At 48.4% G+C, this 20,730-nt stretch overlaps 1 protein-coding gene across 6 annotated transcripts in view; it reads left to right on the top strand.

Moving 5' to 3' along the window:
- Positions 1-20,483, top strand: part of GALNT6 (polypeptide N-acetylgalactosaminyltransferase 6) — a 36,863-nt gene extending 16,380 nt beyond the window's left edge. For all 6 annotated transcript variants that reach the window (XM_039241468.1, XM_039241469.1, XM_039241471.1 and 3 more), the window contains 8 exons: positions 9,003-9,152; positions 10,199-10,433; positions 14,674-14,791; positions 16,001-16,201; positions 16,708-16,839; positions 17,927-18,028; positions 19,043-19,195; positions 20,177-20,483. In XM_039241468.1, the coding sequence (XP_039097399.1) occupies positions 9,003-9,152; positions 10,199-10,433; positions 14,674-14,791; positions 16,001-16,201; positions 16,708-16,839; positions 17,927-18,028; positions 19,043-19,195; positions 20,177-20,290 (1,205 nt within the window). In that variant the 3' untranslated portion in view covers positions 20,291-20,483. The remainder of the gene's footprint in view (positions 1-9,002; positions 9,153-10,198; positions 10,434-14,673; positions 14,792-16,000; positions 16,202-16,707; positions 16,840-17,926; positions 18,029-19,042; positions 19,196-20,176) is intronic.
- The last annotated feature ends 247 nt before the right edge of the window (positions 20,484-20,730 follow it).

The following is a 20,730-nucleotide window of genomic DNA, read 5'->3' as shown; positions in this document are numbered from 1 at the left end:
TCTCCACCGTCCACCACAGGATACAGTTTCCCACGTTTGACTGTTGGATCAGATTAACTGGCTCTCATTACACACACACAAACAAGGGCTGTGTCTCTGCTGAAACACAATGTCCATGCTCTCCTGCCCTCCTCTCCAGGTGCCTGGCCCCAGATTTATGACCATGACTCTACAGGCATTTGATACTGGGCGGGTTGGGGGAGGCCTGGGGCAGGCTAGGGAACTTTTTCTTTCCCACTTTGGAGTTCGAAGCAGGCACAGATTTCATTTCTGCAGGGCCAGGTCTGCGGCCAGGTCCACTCTTGGTCTGGCACGCTGCACAGGCTTCTCAAAACTGGCCCTTGAGGCCCCCACGCCCCCAACAGGTCATCCCTGTATTGAAAGCCCTGCCCTGCCCCTTGGGGAGGCTGAGGGTGAGAGAACCTAGACTTCTGTGGGAATTTGCTAGATGGATTGGAGGAAATCATACACATCTAGGACCCAGAGAGTCAGGAAGTGAGCAGGACCCTCAGTGAGCAAGTTGCTCACCGAGAGAGCACGAGAGAGGAGTTAGGAGGTGCCGTTGGCCAGCAGGGGGTGCTGTAGGAAGGGAAGCTGTAGGAAGGGAAGCTGGGGAAGGGCAGCCCTGAAGTCAGGAAATAACACTGTGGGGGGCGGGGGGGGAACATTTGGGGTGCACTTCGGTTTAAGCCAAGATTTCTTTCACTTCCATCTCCCCTCGCTGCTCAGAATTGGAGTGGCAGGGGTGCCTGGGTGGCTCAGTTAAGCATCTGACTTCAGCTCAGGTCATGATCTCACGGCTCATGAGTTTGAGCCCCGCATCGGGCTCTGTGCTGACAGCTAGGAGCCTGGAACCTCTTTCGGATTCTGTGTCCCTCTCTCACTCTGCCTCTCTCCCATTCATGCTCTGTCTCTCTTTCTCCCTCTCTCTCAAGAATAAATAAACATTAAAAAAAAAAAAAAGAATTGGGGTGGCAGGCCGTCCCGTGGCCTCCTAAATTCCTAAGTAATACAAGTCAGAAACTCTTCAAAGCCTCTGATTTTAGTTGAACTACAACTTCCAGTGTGTATTTCAACAGGTGAAGTTGCTTTATCACCTTTATCTCCTACCTCTGTACTTGTTTGATAATGTAAGAAGATCTCTCCATAGTAACTCTGTGTCCTGGGTTTTCTGGGAAGGTTTACATTTCCATATTTTCTTCTGTTTCTGCCCACAAAGAAATTCTATTTCCACATGTAAATTTCACCTGCCAGTCTACTCCTTCCACCTGGAAATGGAAAGCGGCTGACGATGAATCTTGGTTTAGGTTTGAAAGCGCAGTCCTGTGTCCGCATGTTCTATCTGGACCTGTGACTTGTAGGATGCTCCCAAAGGGCGTCATACTTTTTTACTTCTCCTTTTACCCTTCCAAGTGGATTAATCCAGAAAAATCTCCCAGTTGCAGTTAGATTCAAGGCTGAATTAAACACAGATGGGCATGAAACACTGAATAAAAACAAACAAAACAGGAAAAATTAGTGAGGAAGTCCTTCCTACACAAAAGGCTTTCTCTTGTTCTTTTATAGATTTTTCAGAAGCCAAGGAAGAAGGCGACAGCCCATAAGAAAACAGTAAATAGGGGCGCCTGGGTGGCTTAGTCGGTTAAGCGTCCAACTTTCGCTCAGGTCATGATCTCGCGGTTCGTGTGTTCGAGCCCCGCGTCGGTCTCTGTGCTGCCTGCCAGCTCAGAGCCTGGAGCCTGTTTCAGAGTCTGTCACTCCCTCTCTCTCTGACCCTCCCCGGCTCACGCTGTCTCTCTCTCTCTCCTAGAAATAAATAAAACATTAATAAAAAAAAAAAAGAAAACAGTAAATAAAGGCGGGCATTCACTGATTTGCTTAATACGTATTTTTTTAGTTATCTACCAGGCACCAGACCCTGCACCAGGCCATGGGGGTACAGCAAAGTGAACAGGTTGACAGGGTCTCTACTTCTTAGAGCTTACTTTTAATTTTTTTCATTTTAAAAATTTTGTTAACATTTCTTTACTTTCATGGGAGAGAGCATGAGTTGGGAAGGGGCAGAGAGAGGCAGACAGGACCTGAAGCAAGCTGTGTGCTATGTGCACAGAACCTGATGTGGGGCTCAAACTCCTGAACCCTGAGATCATGACCAAGAGTCTACCACATAACCCACTTAGCCACCACCCAGGCACCCTTTACCTTGTATTCTTTTTTTTTTTTTTTTTTTTTTTGAGAGAGAGAGCATGCACGCAAACAAGTGAGAGAGGTGCAAAGAGAGAGGAAGACACAGGATCTGAAGCAGGCTCTGTGCTGTCAGTGTAGAGCCTGATGTGGAATTTGAACCCACGAACCATGCGATGGACTTGAGCTGAAGTCAGACACAACCGACTGAGCCATCCAGGCGCCCCGAGCTTACTTTTTTTAATGGGGAAGACAGAAAATAAATAATTCAGATGATAAGTGCTATGAAGAAATTAGAGGGGGGAAAATGATGCAGGATGATGAGCGAGTGAATAATTAGGGAGCTCTTTCAGTCAAGGTAGCCAGGAAAGGCTACTCTGGTCCCGTGCAAAGGGAACAGCCAGTAGAAAGGCCCTGAGGCTAGGTATGTTAATAGGGCAGAAATATGACAAGCATGGCTGAAGAGAAATGAGCAAGGAGACAAAAACAACAATGGTACAAAGTGAGCTTACCACTCTGAATCATGAGACCTTTATAAACTGTGGTCAGTGTTTGGATTTTGCATGTGTATATCTGTATGTGTGTGGTAACATATGTATAACATAAAATTTATCTTAACCATTTTTAAGTGTGCCATTCAATGGCATTTAAAAATTTTTTAAGATATTTATTTATTTTTGACAGAGAGAGACAGAGTGCAAGTTGGGGAGGGGCAGAGAGAGAGGGACACACAGAATCCGAAGCAGGCTCCAGGCTCTGAGCTGTCAGCACAGAGCCCTATGCAGGGCTCGAACCTGTGAACCGTGAGATCATGACCTGAGCTGAAGTCAGACACTTAACTGAATGGGCCACCCAGGGGCCCCTCCATTCAATGGCGTTTAATACCTTCATATTATTGTGAGACCGTCACCACTATCCATCACCAGAACTCCCTCATCTTCCTAAACTGAAACTCTATACCCATTAGACAATGACTCCCTCGTCCCTCCTCCCCCCCAGCCCCTGTCAACCTTTATTCTACTTTTCTATCTTTATGAATTTGACTAAGTACCTCATGTAAGTGAAATTATTCACTATTTGTTCTTTTGTTTCTGGCTTATTCCACTTAGCATAATGTCTTCAGGATTCATCCATGTTTAAGTATGTGTCAGGATTTCCTTCCTTATTAAATTTTTAATTGTAGTATAGTTGACATACAGTATTATGTTAGTTTCAGGTGCATAACATAGCGACTTGACAATTACATATGAGATGCTCACCATGATAAGCATAGTTACGATCTGTCACCACACAGATTTATTACAATATTATTGACTCTAGTCCTTATGCTGTATTTCATCTCCGTGACTTATTTGTTTCATAACTGAAAGTTTATACCTCTTAATCCTCTTGACCTATTCCTTTATTCCTCCACCCCTCTCCCCTTTTGGCAACCACTAGTTTGTTCTCTATCTATGAGTCTTTCTCTTTTTATTACTGTTGGGTTTTTTTTGTTTTTTTTTTAGATTCCACATTATGAGTGAAACCAGACATTACTTCACTTAGCACTCTATCATTGACTTATTTCACTTAGCATTATACCCTCTAGGTCTGTCTGGGTTATCACGAATGGAGGATTTCATGATTTTTTATGGCTGAGCAATATTCCATCGTGTATATATTCCACATCTTTATCTATCAATCAGTGGACATTTAGGTTTCTTCCATATGTTGACTGTGGTAAATAATGCTGCAAATAATGGTGCATTCGTGTTTTTGTTTCCCTTAAGTAAATACCCAGAAGTAGAGGGGCGCCTGGGTGGCTTAGTCGGTTAAGCGGCCGACTTTCGCTCAGGTCATGATCTCGCGGTTCGTGGGTTCGAGCCCCGCGTCGGGCTCTGTGCTGACTGCCAGCTCAGAGCCTGGAGCCTGTTTCAGAGTCTGTGACTCCCTCTCTCTATGACCCTCCCCTGCTCACGCTGTCTCTCTCTCTCTCTCTCCAAGAAATAAATAAAACATTAAAAAAAAAAAATACCCAGAAATAGAAAGAATGGATCATTTGGTCCTTCTATTTTTAGTTCTTTGAGGGACCTCCACACTGTTTTCCCGAGTGGCTGCACCAGTGAACGTTCCCACCAATAGTGTTCAAGGCCTCCCTTTTCTCTACATCCTCACCAACACTTATTTCTTGTCTTTTTAATACTAGCCATTCTGACTGGTGTGAGGTGACGTCTCATTGTGGTTTTGATTTGCATTTCCCTGATGAGTAGTGATGTTAAGTATCTTTTCATATGTCTGTTGGCCACCTGTCTTTGGAAAAAATGTCTATTAAGGTCCTCCACCCACTTTTTGATCATGGTATCTCCCCTGCCAGGTAGGTATCTCTGCCCACTTTTTAATCAGATTATTTGGTTTTATGGTGTTGAGTTGTAGGAGTTCTTTATATATTTGGATACTAGCTCCTTATTGGATATATCATTTGTAAATATCTTGTCCCTTTCAGTGGATTGCCTTTTTATTTTGTTGATGGTTTCCTTCTCTTTGCAAAAGCTTTGTAGTTTCATGTAGTCCCAATTGTTTATTTTGTTTTTGTTTCCCTTGCCTGGGGAGACATATCCAGAAAAATATTGCTAAAGTTGATGCCCAAAAGATTACTGTCTATGCCTTTTTTAGGAGTTTTATAGTTTCAGGTCTTAGATTTGGCTCTTTATTCCATTTGATTTTATTTTTGTGTATGGTGTAAGAAAGTGATCCAGGTTCATTCTTTTGCATGTAGCTGTCCAGCTTTCCCAACACCATTTATTGAAAAGACTATTTTATCTGCATTGTATATTTTTGCCTCCTTTGTCATAGATTTACCATATAAGCACAGGCTTATTTCTGGGCTTTGTATTCAGTTTCATTGATCAATGTGTCTGTTTTTGTGCTTTGAACACTATAGCTTACAGTATAGTTTGAAATCTAGAATTGTGGTACCTCTGTCTTTGTTATACTTTTCAATATTGGTTTGACTATCTGAGATCTTTTGTGGTCCCATGCAAAATTTAGAATTATATGTTCTAGTTCTGTGAAAAAAATGCTTTTGGTATTTTAATAAGGATTGCACTGGGTAGTATGGACATTTTAACAACATTAGTTCTTCCAGTCCCTAGGCATGGCATATCTTTTCATTTATTTGTGTCATCTTTGATTTCTTTCAACAATGTCTTATAGTTTCCAGAATATACATCTTTCACCTCTTTTGTTAAATTTGTCCCAGAGCGCCTGGGTGGCTCAGTTGGTTGGGTGTCCGACTGGCTCAGGTCACGATCTCACGGTTCATGGGTTCAAGCCCCACATCGAGCTCTGTGCTGACAGCTCAGAGCCTGGAGCCTGTTTCGGACTCTGTGTCTCCCTCCCTCTCTGACCCTCCCCTGCTCACGCTCTCTCTCGGACTCTGTGTCTCCCTCCCTCTCTGACCCTCCCCTGCTCACGCTCTCTCTCTATCTCTCTGTCAGAAATAAATAAAACATTAAAAAAATTAAACTTATTCCTAGGTATTTTGTTCTCTTTGATGCAATTTTAAATGGGGTTGTCTTCTCAATTTTCCTTTCTGCTATTTCATTATTAGTGTATAGAAACAGAACAGATTTCTGTATATTGATTTTGTATCCCACAACTTGACTGAATTCCTTTATCAGTTCTAATAGATTTTTGGTGAAGTCTTTAGAGTTTTCTGTATGCAATATCATGTCTGCAAATTGTGACAGTTTTACTTCTTTCTTACCAATCTAGATGTCTTGTATTTCTTTTTCTTGTCTAATTGTTGCAGCTAGGATTTCCAGGACTATGTTGACTAAAAGTGGTGAGAGTGGACATCTTTGTCTTATTCCTGATCTTAGGGGAAAAGCTTTCAGCTTTTCACCATGGAGTGTAATGTCAGCTGTGGGTCTGTCATATATGGTCTTTATTGTGTTGGGGTATATTGCCCCTCTTCTGACTTTGCTGAGAATTTTTATCATGAGTAGATATTAAATTTTGTCAAATGCTTTTTCTGAATCTGTTGAGATGATTGTATGATTTTTAACCATCGTTTTGTTAATGTGGTGTATCTTGTTGATTGATCTGCATATATTGAACCATCCTTGCATCCCTGGAGTAAATGTCAATTGATTATAGTAGAATTTCCTTCCTTGTAAAGGCTGAATGTTTCATTGCTTATATATGCCACATTTGTTTATTGATTCACCCACCCTTTGCTAGATCTTGTATAAGTCTATGTTTAATTTTTTGAGGAATCACCATACTGTTTAGATTTGTTTTTAAGTGCATTTTTTTTTCTTAAGTAAGTGCTACACCCAACATGGGGCTCAAACTCACAAGAGTTTGCACACTTTACCAACTGAACCAGCCAGGCACCCCTTTAAGTGCAATTTTAAACCACAGTAGTAACATGATCTGGTTAATAGTTTGAAGAGATAACGCTGCTGCTCACTGCGGGTGTTATATGAAGAATGGCTAGAAAGAGTGGTATAGAGTAGAGGCCAGGAGACCAGCTAAGACATCGCTGCTGGGGTGACAGTGGGGGTGGAGAGAGAGAACTGGCAGTACTGACTGATGTACTGACTGGTGGGTGAGAAGAGGGAAGAGTCCAGTGTGACTCCTAGGTTAAAGCAGCTGGAGAGATGCTGCTACCATATACTAACACGGGGAGACTAGAGGGGTGCAGGCTGGGAGGAAATCTGCAGTTCCATTTCAGGCGTGTTAGGTTCATGGTTCTGTTAGACACCCAAGTGAAGACGACAAGGCCAGGAGAAAAAGACCTAGGAGCCATCTGCGCAGAGATGGTCTTTCAAACCATGGGACTGAGGAAGGCGTGTGTGTTAGAGGTCACAGGAGTCTCATAGACTCCAGCCATGAGGAATGGGGCTGGGTTGGGGTAGTGGGGTATTGAACCTGAATTAGGAGGAGGGTAATGTCTGGGGGACATAAGAGAGTATGGATGGGCTCACCTGTGTCTCCACCTTCAGCTCTGCTCTACTCATCTCTGGGGCACGTGTCCAGTGGGTCCAAGGGTAATACAGGAAGGAGGGCAGTTGTCTCCCAGCCCAGAAGGGCGCGAGGCTGATGCTCAGAATCCTCAGGTCCACCTGAGACTGGAAGGAAGGCGTGGGAGGAGGGCTCTAGAGCTCAGCACCCCCTGGGGTTCACAGCTCAGCACTTCACAGTCTCTCACCACAAAACCCACTTCCTGTGATGCTTTGTCCTTGGGTTATCTCCACCACCATGAACTTCCTCTGAGCAGTTAAGCAAGTTCTTAGGGGAAACATCATCCACGCTGAGAAGCTGAGGCTCCCCTCGGGGTTCCTCCCTCCTCCTTCCTGTTAGAGCCAACCCTTGGGGCTATACTTGGATTATGAGTCTAGGAGCTTCTTGAGGACAAGACCCACACCTGGCTCACCCCTGCCCTGGATCATGTCTGGCACCTGGGCAGGGTGTCAGCACGTGTTTGGTGAGTGACTCAAGCTGCCAAATGAGGCTAATTTTGACTTATAAACATCAGGGACAATACTCCATATTTCAGAATATTTTAATCTTCGTAGAAAAGATTAAGTAAGAAAGTCAACATGTGTGCACCTAGTTCAATGACTGGCACATAGTAGGTGCTCAGGTATTTGGGCATAGTGTGTGTGTGTGTGTGTGTGTGTGTGTGTGTGTGTGTGTGTGACACAGAGAGAGAAATCAATCACACACTCCCAAAATTGATTCCAGGCCCCACAGTTTGTATATCACTGAGTGAGGCCTCAGCACTGGGCTGATCCCACAGCCCAAAACAGAAAGGACACACTTGTCTGTCACATATGCCATCTACCTCCTCTTCTGGAACTGTAGGCCACTGCAGGATAGCAGTTAATAAATCATAAGTAATATTTGGAATATGTCTCAGGGTGGATTGCATCAGAATAGAGCTATTTTTAAAGCCCTGAGGATTTCAGATGAATAACAGGGCCATGAAGTGAGCCCCCCGCTCAGAAGGAGCTGAAACTCTCAACAGAGCCACTCCTCCCTCCCTTCAAAGCTTTCCCCACCTCTCCACAAATCCCCAGGATGCCTGCCCCCACTGCAGGCTCCCCCCCAGCCCTGCATTACCTCCGGCAGGTCACCTGCCCTAGAATCACCACTTCCGCGGGTGGCAGGCTCACCACTGTGCCCAGCACAGGGCTGGCCCATGGTACCTGTTTTTTAAATTTGATTGAAAAGCTGCTCAGTATCTTTTCATCTTCTTAAAGTTTCCTCCATGCAGAGGAGGCAATAGAGAGGATTCGAGTATGATTCTTGCTGCTGGTCCAGCAAGCCAGAAATGAACACAGGTGTACTCTACTTGTGTCTACACAGAGGAACCTGGGAGACGGGGAGTCGTAAATACTGAGACATGACTGCCACAACCCCTAGGTGTGGGAAGGAGGCTGGACCACGGTTCCCAAGGATGGTGGCTCAGAGGATGCAGAGACCATGGGGCAGCTGGGAGTCTGTTGGAAGTTTATACTTGATTTGAGACCAAAGAACCACAGCTCTGAGGTCCCGGCTCGGAGGTTAGAGAAGGTTCCTAGGTGAACAGGCACGGGATTGGCATGGTGCAGACAGTCTCCTGGCACGGTGGGCTCGGGGTAGCAGGGTTTGCTTGGCCACACGCAGGACTTCCTCCTTCCACCCCCTCCCATCCTCGGCGCCCTTGGACTTGCTTAGGTCAGTAGGTGTTCAGACCTACTGGGGGCCTGAAAGCACCCAGCTTGGCGCTCACCAGGGGTTAGGTTTGCTACACGACCGTGGGCAGCCACCAATGCCGCTGTCCCTTCCAGAGTATCTAAAGGAACAGCTGGAGCAGTACGTAAAGAAGCTGCAGATCGTGAGGGTGGTGCGGCAGGAGGAGCGAAAGGGCCTGATCACTGCCCGACTGCTGGGAGCCAGCGTGGCGCAGGCGGAGGTGCTCACCTTCCTGGATGCCCACTGTGAGTACGAGGGGCCCAGCCTGGCACCCGGGGGACCTGGGGATGGTCTGTTCCCCTCCCCCACCCCCTGGCAGACCGAGCTTGGAGCCAGGCTGGGACATCACCGAGGCCCCTGCTGTTCTGGGACTGGAGGTGGCTTGGGATTCCGCTTCTCGTGCCCTCTCCGCGTCCCGGTCCCAAGAATGTTTAATCAGCAGGCACTCACGGCCCTAAAATGACGGTGACCCCACAATTGCTGACAGTGTGCTCTGGAGCCCCAGACCCCCCCTCCCTCCTCTTGCTTGCTCTGTACCTCATTGTGAGCTCAGCCCCTCAGAGAGGGAACTGGGTTTGTATGGAGCTTTCCCATAGGGCCACATGGAGCCATAAAGTCCCCCCCCACCCCAAACCCAAACATCTCCCCACCATTGTCTAGAAAGAAATTGTTCCCTAGAAGCGGTGATATGTATTAGGGAAAGCTCTGGACTCGGAGTCAGGACACCTGGGTTTGCCTTCTGGCTCTGCCGCTAACTGCCTCCGTTTCCTCATCTGTAAAGTGGGAATGAGGATGTCAGCCTTACTCACCAGCAGATTTACTACTCCGAAGTCCAAATAACGTAATCTCTGCAGTTCCCTGAAGATCTCAGAGGGCTAGACAAGTGAAAGGGATTACTCTTCCACAAGCGGAGCTGAATCTGGAGGTGCGGTCCCTCTGGGAGAGGAGCACCCCCTTCTGAAACCCACACAGTGGATAGGTGGAAACCATGAAGCCATCCATCCAGGGCCTTCCCTGTGCTTTGGGTCATTTGAGTTGACCGTGTTATTCCCCCGAGCCCTCCATCCTTCCCTTCAGTTACCTCTACCTTTTGGTTGGGTGAGGGGGCTGGATAGGAGGGGCTCGGGAGACCACTCTATGCTTTCTCCAGCTGTGGAGCTTGCCTCCCGTTCTCTAACACTAGGGAGCGTGTGGAAGGTTCTCCAGTCCACCCGAGTCTGCCCGTGGGCGTGGGGCATGGGCTTGCCTGTGGGTGCGACCCTGACCGCTGTCTCCCGGTCCCGGCTTGCAGGTGAGTGCTTCCACGGCTGGCTGGAGCCCCTCCTGGCTCGCATTGCCGAGGACGAGACAGTGGTGGTGAGCCCGGACATCGTCACCATTGACCTGAACACTTTTGAGTTCTCTAAGCCCGTCCCGAGGGGCAGGGTCCACAGCCGTGGCAACTTTGACTGGAGCCTGACCTTTGGCTGGGAGGCTCTCCCCGCACATGAGAAGCAGAGGCGCAAAGATGAGACCTACCCCATCAAGTAAGGACCCTGGCTGCTGAGCCCCACGCCAGCCCCCAGGGGCCTGGGCCATCCTAACCTCCGCGTTTGCGAGGTGCTCTAGGAAGCCCTTGACATCTTTTCCTTAATCCTCATCCCCTCTGAGGTGGGTACTAGGATCAGCCTGCTGTACGGGTGAGAGCCCAGGCCCCCAGTGATGAGCAAGCAGTCAGCCTCAAATCAGGTGGCTAGCAACCGGTGGCATGGGAAAGCCATCCTGGCCGGCCTCACCCTGACTGTGCTCCTAACCGCAGCACCGCGCTGCCTCACGCCATAACCGCTTGCCCTTCCTCACCCCTCATGGTGAGCCAGGTGCTCACGAAGGGCTTTCTCTAGTTCCTCTGTTCATTCCTCCCCACACGTGGAAGGTCATGACTGGTGCCTGCAGAGGTGCTGAGAGCTGGCAGGTACAGGTCTTTGTGGAATAGCCCTTATGGGTCACCACCTTTGACAAATAGTTTATTGTCAAATTAGTTTCCACATAACACCCAGTGCCCATCCCCCCCTCCCCCCCACATCCATCAGTCCTCAGTTTTTGTCAGCATTCAAGAGTCTCTCATGGTTTGCCTCTCTCCCTTTCCCCCACCATTTCCCCCCTTCTTCTCCCCCTTGTTTCTCCGTCAAGTTCCTCCTAATCCTCCTATACGTGCAAACATATGGCATTTGTCCTTCTCCGCCTGACTTATTTCGCTCAGCATAACACCCTCAAGGTCCATCCATGTTGCTACACATGGCCAGATTTCATTGTTTCTCATTGCCATGTAGTATTCCATGGTATAGTTAAACCACATCTTCTTGATCCATTCATCTGTTGATGGACACGTAGGCTCTTTCCATGTTTTAGCTATTGTGGAGAGTGCTGCTATGAACATTGGGGTACATGTGCTCCTATGCATCAGCATTTCTGTATCCCTTGGGTAAATTCCTAGCAGTGCTATTGCTGGGTCTAGGGGAGTTCTATTGTTAGTTTCCTGAGGAAGCTCCACACTGTTTTCCAGAGGGGCTGTACCAGTTTACATTCCCACCAACAGTGCAGGAGGGTGCCCGTTTCTCCACATCCTCGCCAGCATCTAGAGTTCTCTGATTTGCTCATTTTAGCCACTCTGACTGGCGTGAGGTGGTATCTCAGTGTGGTTTTGATTTGTATTTCCCTGATGAGGAGGGATGCTGAGCATCGTTTCATGTGTCTGTTGGCCATCTGGATGTCCTCTTTGGAGAGGTGTCTGCTCATATCTTCTGCCCATTTTTTCACTGGGTTGTTTGTTTTTCAGGCGTGTAGTTTGGTGAGTTCCTTATAGATTCTGGATATTAACCCTTTATCTGATATGTCATTTGCAACTATCTTTTCCCATTCCGTTGGCTGCCTATTAATTTTCTGGGTTGTTTCCTTGGCTGTGCAGAAGCTTTTAATCTTGATGAGGTCCCAATCATTTATTTTTGCTCTTGATTCCCTTGCTTTTGGGGATGTGTCAAGTAAGAAGTTGCTGCGGTGGAGGTCAAGGAGGTTGTTTCCTGCTTTCTCCTCTAGGGTGTTGATAGTTTCCTGTCTCACGTTCAGGTCCTTTATCCATTTTGAGTTTATTTTTGTGCATGGTGTGAGAAAATGATCTAGTTTCATTCTTCTGCATGTTGCTGTCCAATTCCCCCAACACCATCTGTTAAAAAGGCTGTCTTTTTTCCATTGGATATTCTTTCCTGCTTTGTCAAAGATCAGTTGGCTGTATACTTTTGGGTCCACTTCTGAGTTCTCAATTCTGTTCCATTGGTCTATGTGTCTGTTTTTGTGCCAGTAACATACTGTCTTGATGATGACAGCTTTGTAGTAGAGGCTAAAGTCTGGGATGGTGATACCTCCCGTTTTGGTTTTATTTTTCAGTATTACTTTGGCTATTCGGGGTCTTTTGTGGTTCCATACACATTTTTGGATAGTTTGTTCTAGTTTTGAGAAGTATGCTGGTGCAACTTTGATTGGAATTGCATTGAATGTGTAGAGTGCTTTAGGTAGTAATGACATCTTAACTATATTTATTCTTCCTATCCATGAGCATGGAATGTTTTTCCATTTCTTTGTGTCTTCTTCAATTTCCTTCATAAGTTTTCTATAGTTTTCATCATACAGATCTCTTGTATCCTTGGTTAGGTTTATTCCAAGGTATTTTATGGTTTTTTGTGCAATTGTGAATGGGATCAGTTTCTTGATTTCTCTTTCTGTTGCTTCATTGTTGGTGTATAAAAATGCAACCGATTTCTGTACGTTGATTTTGTACCCTGCAACTTGGCTGAATTCTTGGATCAGTTCTATTAGGCTTCTGGTGGAGGCTGTCGGGTTTTCGATGTAGAGTATCATGTCATCTGCGAAGAGTGAAAGTTTGACTTCCTCTTTGCCAATTCTGATGCCTTTTATTTCCTTTAGTTGTCTGATGGCTGATGCTAGGACTTCCAGCACTATGTTAAACAACAGTGGGGGTCACCACCTTTGAAAAGACTGAAAACATATTAAAAGAAAACAGACAGGTGTTCTGCAGTGTGGTACAGTTGCCCTGAACTTTCTCGGTAAAGGGTCAGATGGCATATAGTTTAGGATTTTCCAGCTACATACAGTCTGTTGCACTTTATTCTCAGTTGGCTTGTTTTTTGTTTGTTTGTTTGCTTGCTTTTGTTAAACACCATTTAAAAATGTTAAGAAATCTTTCTTTTCCCAGAGTCTTATGAAGCCAGGCCAGCTTTGGCCCGTAGGCCATCGTTTGCCCACCCCTGACCCATAGGGTGGATGTTTAAAAGGGTCTGCCCCTCCTTCACCAGCCCTGTCCTTCCCTCTCCAGATTGCCTTTTGGTGTTGCTAGAGACCACATGTTTATTTTATTTTAATTAGCTATTTTTAAAGTAGGTTCCAGTCAGGGAGACCCTCAAGAAGAAGCAAGTTAGCTCCAAAGTGCTCATCTGGAGTCTCAGGGCTTTCTGAGGCTTTCCAGGCCTTACTTGGGGTGGCTTAGGATGCCCGGGAGAGGCCAGAGCCAGTGACGGAAGGCCTGCCTGAGCATGACAGTCTCCTGACTGAAATTCCTTCCAGAAAGTGGCACTGGGAGCCAACTCCTTACTTTTAAGGTGACAAGAGCATCCGTAGGGTAACCTAAGGTCAGGCTCCTTGACCAGTCAGTCCAGTGAGCACTGAGCCCCTGCTGTGTGTAAAGCACTTTGATGGGTTCTGGGTTTATAGAGAAGGTTCCAGTATCTCTCTGCTGGATTGTAGCACATGAGGCCACCCACTGAGGGCAGCAAAGCCCTATCCAAGCCAGCCTGGCCAGGGGGCAGATGCCAACAGCTAATGATTATATATAGACTCCTGCCCTTGTCTTCCTCAGGCTCCGACCCTGCCTTCAACCCGTAGCCCAGCCTCTCTTATGAGCAACGTGGTATCTGAAGTCTAGAAATGGGACGTTTTTGCGCATTTCCACTACAGTGGATCTGTACCTCCCTGCCTTTGTCTGAAAGCCAGAGGCTCCTTGGAATCTCCAAATGCTCCCGTTAGTCCAAATTGAGCTTAATTTTGCCTCGCTTCCCACTCTGTTTCCAGGAGCACCTGTTATCGGATTCCTTTGTTCAAGGCGGCTGGCAGCTTTCCTCAAAGCTAAAGTGTCTTTGCAGAGGGACTAGGCCCTACTAACATTGTGCCTTTCTAATCCCTAAAAAGGACCAGGGATTCTGAAACAGAAGAGGGTCCATCCAGGTCATAATGTTCGTTCGTTCATGGTTTGAATCCTGTTTCCAAAGACAGTTTCACACAGCCTCTGATAACTGAGTAACTACTATGCTCTAGGAACTTTGCTGCCCAAAAGTAAACAATGGTGCCTCTACCGTCTGCTGCTCAACTGAGCTCTCAGACAACGAGAGCTTTCTAGACTACGTGACTATGTGCACATGGGCCCTGGTGGCCGGTGTGTAATAGATCCTACCTTGAACGAACGAGTGAGTGCTTTTCAGAAGAGAGTGGTGACAGTTACATCTCTCCTTGACCTGGTCCCGGAAGGTGGAGAGAACACAATAAAGCTCTATAAACACTTGCTGAAGGAATAAGTCCATGGAAGAGGGGCTGTACATCCCAGGAAGGAAGAAGGGAGGTGGGGAGTGGCTGGGCTTTAGCTAGCACTGGGTCCTCAGCTTTCCATCCCAGGCTTCTATGTATCATCCCCCCAAAAAAAAGCTTCTCCCTCTGTCTCCCCAGGTCCCCGACGTTTGCTGGCGGACTCTTCTCCATCTCCAAGTCCTACTTTGAGCACATCGGTACCTATGATAATCAGATGGAGATCTGGGGAGGGGAGAACGTGGAAATGTCCTTCCGGGTGAGAGTGAAGAGGGCTTCGTGGGGGAGCCACGGTGTCCCGGGGGACAGCCTGAGGCCCTGTCTCTCAGGCAGCGGCAGCCTCAGGGATATCACATCTGGAGGTGGACTGAAAAGGGTGGTCGTTTCCTGTCCTGGTGTCCGTCCCCTTTCCTCTGTTCCCCCGATCCCCGTCCGTGGCAGTAGGACTTTGGGAATCAGACTGGACACGTGGATCAAATTACTGGGCAGACTTCCTCAGAGGGAAGGGATACCAGTGGTAAAGGGGCACCTGAGGACTGGTGACATCTTTCGTGAGGTCTGTGGACAAGCGTTAGGGTGAAGGTGGAACAGATCAGTCAGCAATCACTGTTCTTTCTCAAGAATAGTTGGGTTTCCCTTTCCAGGTTAGAGGGCACAGGCCCTGGTAGCCTTGGAAGTTTCCTACCCTCTGCTCAGCAAGCTCTGTATTACTGAAGATGGTGGCCAAAACTCTGGCAGACTCCAGAACTCTTGAGGGGTTCCAGGAATAAGGCAACTCAGGATTAGGTTAGGAAGGAAGAATTTCCTCTTCATGAAATCCACACAGACCCCCGCGCTGGGGGAGAGGTAATTAGCAAGTAGATGAGCTCGTTCATGAAGTGACTTCTCGCCGTGCCTGGCACAGATTAAGCACATCACTAATGCCTGTGTTACTATGACCATGGTCATGTATCTCTGTCCCTGCAGTACTAAGACAAATAACGACATACCTACTAATACAAAACCTAAAAAAGATGACTATCCTTGCTATGATTGATGCGCCAATGCTCTGTTTGGGCCACAGGTCTCTTGATTTGAGGGAGCTTGAGTTTCCAGTAACACCTGGGTAAGCTGATAAACTCCACATTCCCAGGTCAACACGCCAAGTGCCTAGAGCTTAGAGTAGGTATACAGACACAAAGTTAGCCAACTGTCCTTTCTCTGAAGTGGGCCCTGACAGCCCTCGGGACCCCACAAACTTCCACTTGCTTAAATCGGAGTTGAACTGACACCATCAAGCTAGGGATTGCACAGTCATGGCCTAGGAAGGGTCCCGGTCAGTGTCCTTTTTTTTTCCTAGGAGAGAGCAGCATTGCCCTGAGTTCTTAAACCTGGGACCCTAGTGCCCTGGGAAGACAACAGAGCTGCTTAGGGGGACGGTGACCCGCCATCCCCCCTGAAGGCCCTATCTTGTGTCCTCTTGTGGCAGGTGTGGCAGTGCGGGGGCCAAATGGAGATCATCCCCTGCTCTGTGGTAGGTCACGTGTTCCGCACCAAGAGCCCTCACACCTTCCCCAAGGGCGTCGGCGTCATTGCTCGCAACCAGGTGCGCCTGGCTGAGGTGTGGATGGATGGCTACAAGGAGATCTTCTACCGGAGAAATCTGCAGGCAGCAAAGATGGCTCAAGAGGTGAGAGGAAATGGTGCTCCGGAGGTGATTGGGTGAAGAGAAGTATGCAATCCTAGACCCCAGTCAAGGGCTGAATGGTAGAAGCCCACCCATCGCTACCATCTGGTGCCTCCCTTTACCCCCCAGACCCTGTGAGCTAAAGCCCAGAGATGCCAGATTTTGAAGGCTAGTGAATAGGAGGAGCTTTTGTTGGCCCCGCCTCCAGAGCCCTAGCATCTTAAGAAGGGCTTTGCTCTGAGAGGCTCGGAATTGAGCTCTGGGAGAAAACTGACAGGAACGTCAGGAGATGCAGGAGGAAGGGAGCTATGGGTGGGCATCCCAAAGCCAAGACAGTGGGCTTGGGGTTCGATGTGGGGCTAAGCCGGTAACCCCAACAGGGTCTGAGCAGGCATGAGCAGGAGACCCATTCTGGGAGAAAGTGGCCCCAGAAACTCTTGGTTACTTCGACCATACCAGAAGGTCAAGGCTGGTGGTACTCACCCTTTGGGGGTTGGCTTGGTTGACAGAAATCCTTCGGTGACATTTCGGAACGACTGCAGCTAAAGGAACGACTACACTGTCGCAACTTTTCCTGGTTCCTGCACAACATCTACCCAGAGATGTTTGTTCCCGACCTGACGCCCACCTTCTACGGAGCTGTAAGTCTTTTTTTTTTTTTTTTTTTGAATGTTTCATTTATTTCTAGGAGAGAGAGAGAGAGAGAGACAGCGTGAGCAGGGGAGGGTCAGAGAGAGAGGGAGTCACAGACTGAAACAGGCTCCAGGCTCTGAGCTGGCAGTCAGCACAGAGCCCGACGCGGGGCTCGAACCCACGAACCGCGAGATCATGACCCAAGCGAAAGTCGGACGCCCAACCGACTAAGCCACCCAGGTGCCCCTACGGAGCTGTAAATCTTAAAAACCAGCCTGCCCAGCCATCATCACAGAAGCCCCAGGAGTGGTCCAAGACCACTGACCCCGCAGATGGACAGCAAACAAGAATTGATTTTTACTTTCTACACTCCTTTATCCAAAGGAGTACTGGAAGGCCACTTTGGGCTTCTAGAGATAGCTCAAACCTTGCAAGGGGGAAACAGCCCATAAGCAGTGGTTCTCAAACATTCACCTGCAATGGAATCACCTGGAAGGCAGGTTAAAACATGGATTGCTGGGACACCTGTGTGGCTTAGTCAGTTGAGCATGACTCTTGATTTTGGCTCACGTTATGACCCCAGGGTTGGGGGATCGAGCCCTGCATCAGGCTCTACTCTGAGCATGAAGCCTGCTTGGGATTCTCTCCCACTCTCTCCCTCCCTCTGTTCCCCTCTTTCCCTCTCAAATAAAGTTTTAAAAAATACTAAAAAAATAAAGCAAAACACAGAATGCAGATTCAGTAGGACTGGAACGGGGCCTGAGAATTCGCATTTCTAACAAGTCCTCAGGTGATGCCGACGGCCTGGGGAACACACTTCGAGAACCATCACTCATAAGGAAATTCCCACGGGCCGAGGGCTTCTCCGAGGGAGCCGGCAGCCTGGGAGGTTGCCCCGCCTGCCTGTGCCCCGCCTCTAGGCGAAGCACCTCACTTTACTCTTAACTCCAGGCATCTGGGTTAATGAGCAGAGGAGAAAAAATCACAGAGGGGAAATCCAGCCCCGCCAGTGTATTCCAGTGGAACCCCACACCACAAACCAAAAGCTGCCTAACTGTGTCCTCCCGGCTCCCCTCTCTGCTCACCGTTCTGCAGATCAGGAACCTTGGCGTCGATCAGTGCCTGGATGTGGGCGAGAACAACCATGGGGGGAAACCCCTCATCATGTACGCCTGCCACGGCCTTGGTGGCAACCAGGTACGCAGCCGCCCCTCATGGGGCAGGCCCAGGAGAAGCCTGCTTCTTGATCAGCTCCTCTCTTCACGGGCTCCTTTCTCCACTCAGAATAGTCCTTTCCCGAGGACTGGGGTCGGGGAGATCCAGGGAGAGGAAGAGATAGCACCCCTGCCCTCAGAAGGCTCCCAGTCTGAGGGGGAATACAGGATACAGACAGACAAGGTCTGAAGGACGAAGCAGGGACACCCGGGAGCACTGGGCATCAGTGATAGGTGCTAGAGAGGGGGTCGGAGGCGGCGATTGTTAATCAGGAAGGCTTTCCGGAGGGTGCCAGCTACCGAGTGAGGTTTGAGAGTAACTGTGGAGACTTTCTGAGCACTCGCTCACCCACACTCAGCTTCAGAGCCTCCCCTGCCCAGAAGCTGCCATTCTGATTCTGTCACCCAGCAGTGACCCCCAAAGCAGCCATCTCTACTGACCTGTCACAGTTACCTGGCATCCTGGAAATGTACCCACGCTTTCCAGTGCCCAGTTCTTCCCTGAGGAACATCTAGTCCTCAGTCCCCGCCCCAGTCCCTCAGTGTTTGGTAAGTAGGAGGCACTTGAAACAGAGCCAAAGCAAGGAAAGGGACATTGAACACACTGCCAACCTATGCAATCCAAACAAAGTCATTCTAAAGCCATTTCCTGTACCACTGGCCTGCTGATGATTTTAGATGGTACATGGGCAAACGTTTTTCTTTTTTTTTTAGTTTTAAGCAAAGCAACTAGCGTTATCAAGCACATGATTTCACAGGTAATGCATAAAATGGAGCTAAGTTAAATTTTTAATGATTTTAAAGAAAAAATCTTAAGCAACGATTATTCCGGTAAAACCTCGGTATGGTCAAAGTTCTGAAGGCGGTGCGGGAATTAGGGCAGTCTTGGCACCCGGTCACACGCTTCCCTAGAAGGTCATCTATGGTCGGAATCTTAGGGGGGTTGGCCCTGCAAGGTAGTGGGCAAACTGTCCTCCCTCTCTGTCCTGACCTCTAGTACTTTGAGTACACAACCCAGAGGGACCTTCGCCATAACATCGCAAAGCAGCTGTGTCTACACGCCAGCGGCCTCACTCTCGGCCTGCGGAGCTGTCACTTCACTGGCAAAAACAGCCAAGTCCCCAAGGATGAGGAATGGGAATTGACCCAGGTGAGTCAGCAGCCCCAGAAGGCTCATCCATAACCTGGAGCCACGACTGCCCCCCTCCCTCCTCGTTTTCTGCATCTTGTGCCTGAGCTACCGTGTGGTGGATCAGAACGATGGAGAGAGCACGGAGAAAGTGGGCTTGGTCACAGGCGGGGGCCTCGGGGCCTCGGTAACGTCTGGGGAAGTCTTAGTTCTGGCTGATACAGAGCAGGGATTAGGAGTTAACAGTCCGTGGCCATCTCTGTCGTGGCTCCAGTATTTTCAGGCTGAACCCAACTAGATGAAGGTGAAGGCACTTAAGGTTCCTGCCTGGCCTCTGTGTGCCGGGTTCGCACACCGGGTGTGGTTAATCTTTCAGAGGCCCGTCCCGAGGAGGTGTTGCCCGCATGTGTCTGGCCCGAGCGCCGTCACTAGTCAATGGCCTGGGACTCAGACCAAGATCATTCTGACTTAAGAGCACCGTTCTTTCTAGCACACATACTGCCTCAGGGTATTGAATGTAATTTCTACAATACTCGTCCCAAACTAGCACCACCAGTGAGCCTCCACACCCTGCCCTCCCCCTGGCTTAGGGGAAAAGGAGCCCAACTCTGGGCCTACAGGGAAGAGAAGAGTCTAAATATGATCAAAGGCAGGAAGTGGGGGTACGCAGCTCGGGCACAGGCCTCTGAGCCTGGCCGTCCAGAGGAAGGGTTCCCGAAAGCGTTAGCCCCACGGGCCTGCCTTCCTCTCGTCCAGCCGCTCAGGCTGAAGCCAGGAGGGGCAATTGACACTGGATACAGGTGGAAAGTCAGGAATGCATCCCCCAACAGGGTATCTGGCAGCTGAAGAAAGAAATTTGGAAATGTCCTCTTTGGGCCCTGTTGCATTTCTCTTGCTTTTTATTTGTCATCCCCTATCTAACTCCCTCCCCCCCCCCCCCCCCCCAGTAGCACCATTAGAGATCTGAGGCCCAGATTGACCTTCTACTGTGTCATCTTTTAGGACCAGTTAATCAGGAACTCAGGATCTGGTACCTGCTTGACGTCTAAGGACAAAAAGCCAGCCATGGCCTCCTGCGATCCCAGTGACCCCCACCAGAACTGGCTCTTCGTCTAAGCTCCCCATCCCCCCCGTGGGAGTTCCCTCAAGCCTCTCAGGAAACAGGACTTTGGGGACCCTGATGTTTGAGAACCTGATTATCAGCTTCTCTTAAAGATGGGTTTCTTTTTTTTTTTTTTTTAAGTAAAATAAGGTATTTTATTATTGTTTTAATGTGCATTTCTTGGTGATTAAAACACTTTTTCCACAAGTTTTGTATACTGTTTTTAAATTTTTATTTAAATCCAAGTTACTGAGTGCCTGGGTGGCTCAGTCAGTTAAGCATCCGACTTCAGCTGGGGTCATGATCTCATGGTTCATCAGTTCGAGCCCTACATTGGGCTCTGTGCTGACAATTCAGAGCTTAGAGCCTGCTTCGGATGCTGTCTCCTTCTCTCTCTGCCCGTCCCCTGCTTATGCTCTATGTGTCTCTCTCTCTCAGAAATAAATAAGCATTA

The sequence above is a fragment of the Hyaena hyaena genome, unplaced genomic scaffold (assembly GCF_003009895.1).
Source record: "Hyaena hyaena isolate Hyena2069 unplaced genomic scaffold, ASM300989v1 scaffold_192, whole genome shotgun sequence".
NCBI classification, from domain to species: domain Eukaryota; kingdom Metazoa; phylum Chordata; class Mammalia; order Carnivora; family Hyaenidae; genus Hyaena; species Hyaena hyaena.
This window is presented reverse-complemented; position numbering and strand designations above follow the sequence as displayed.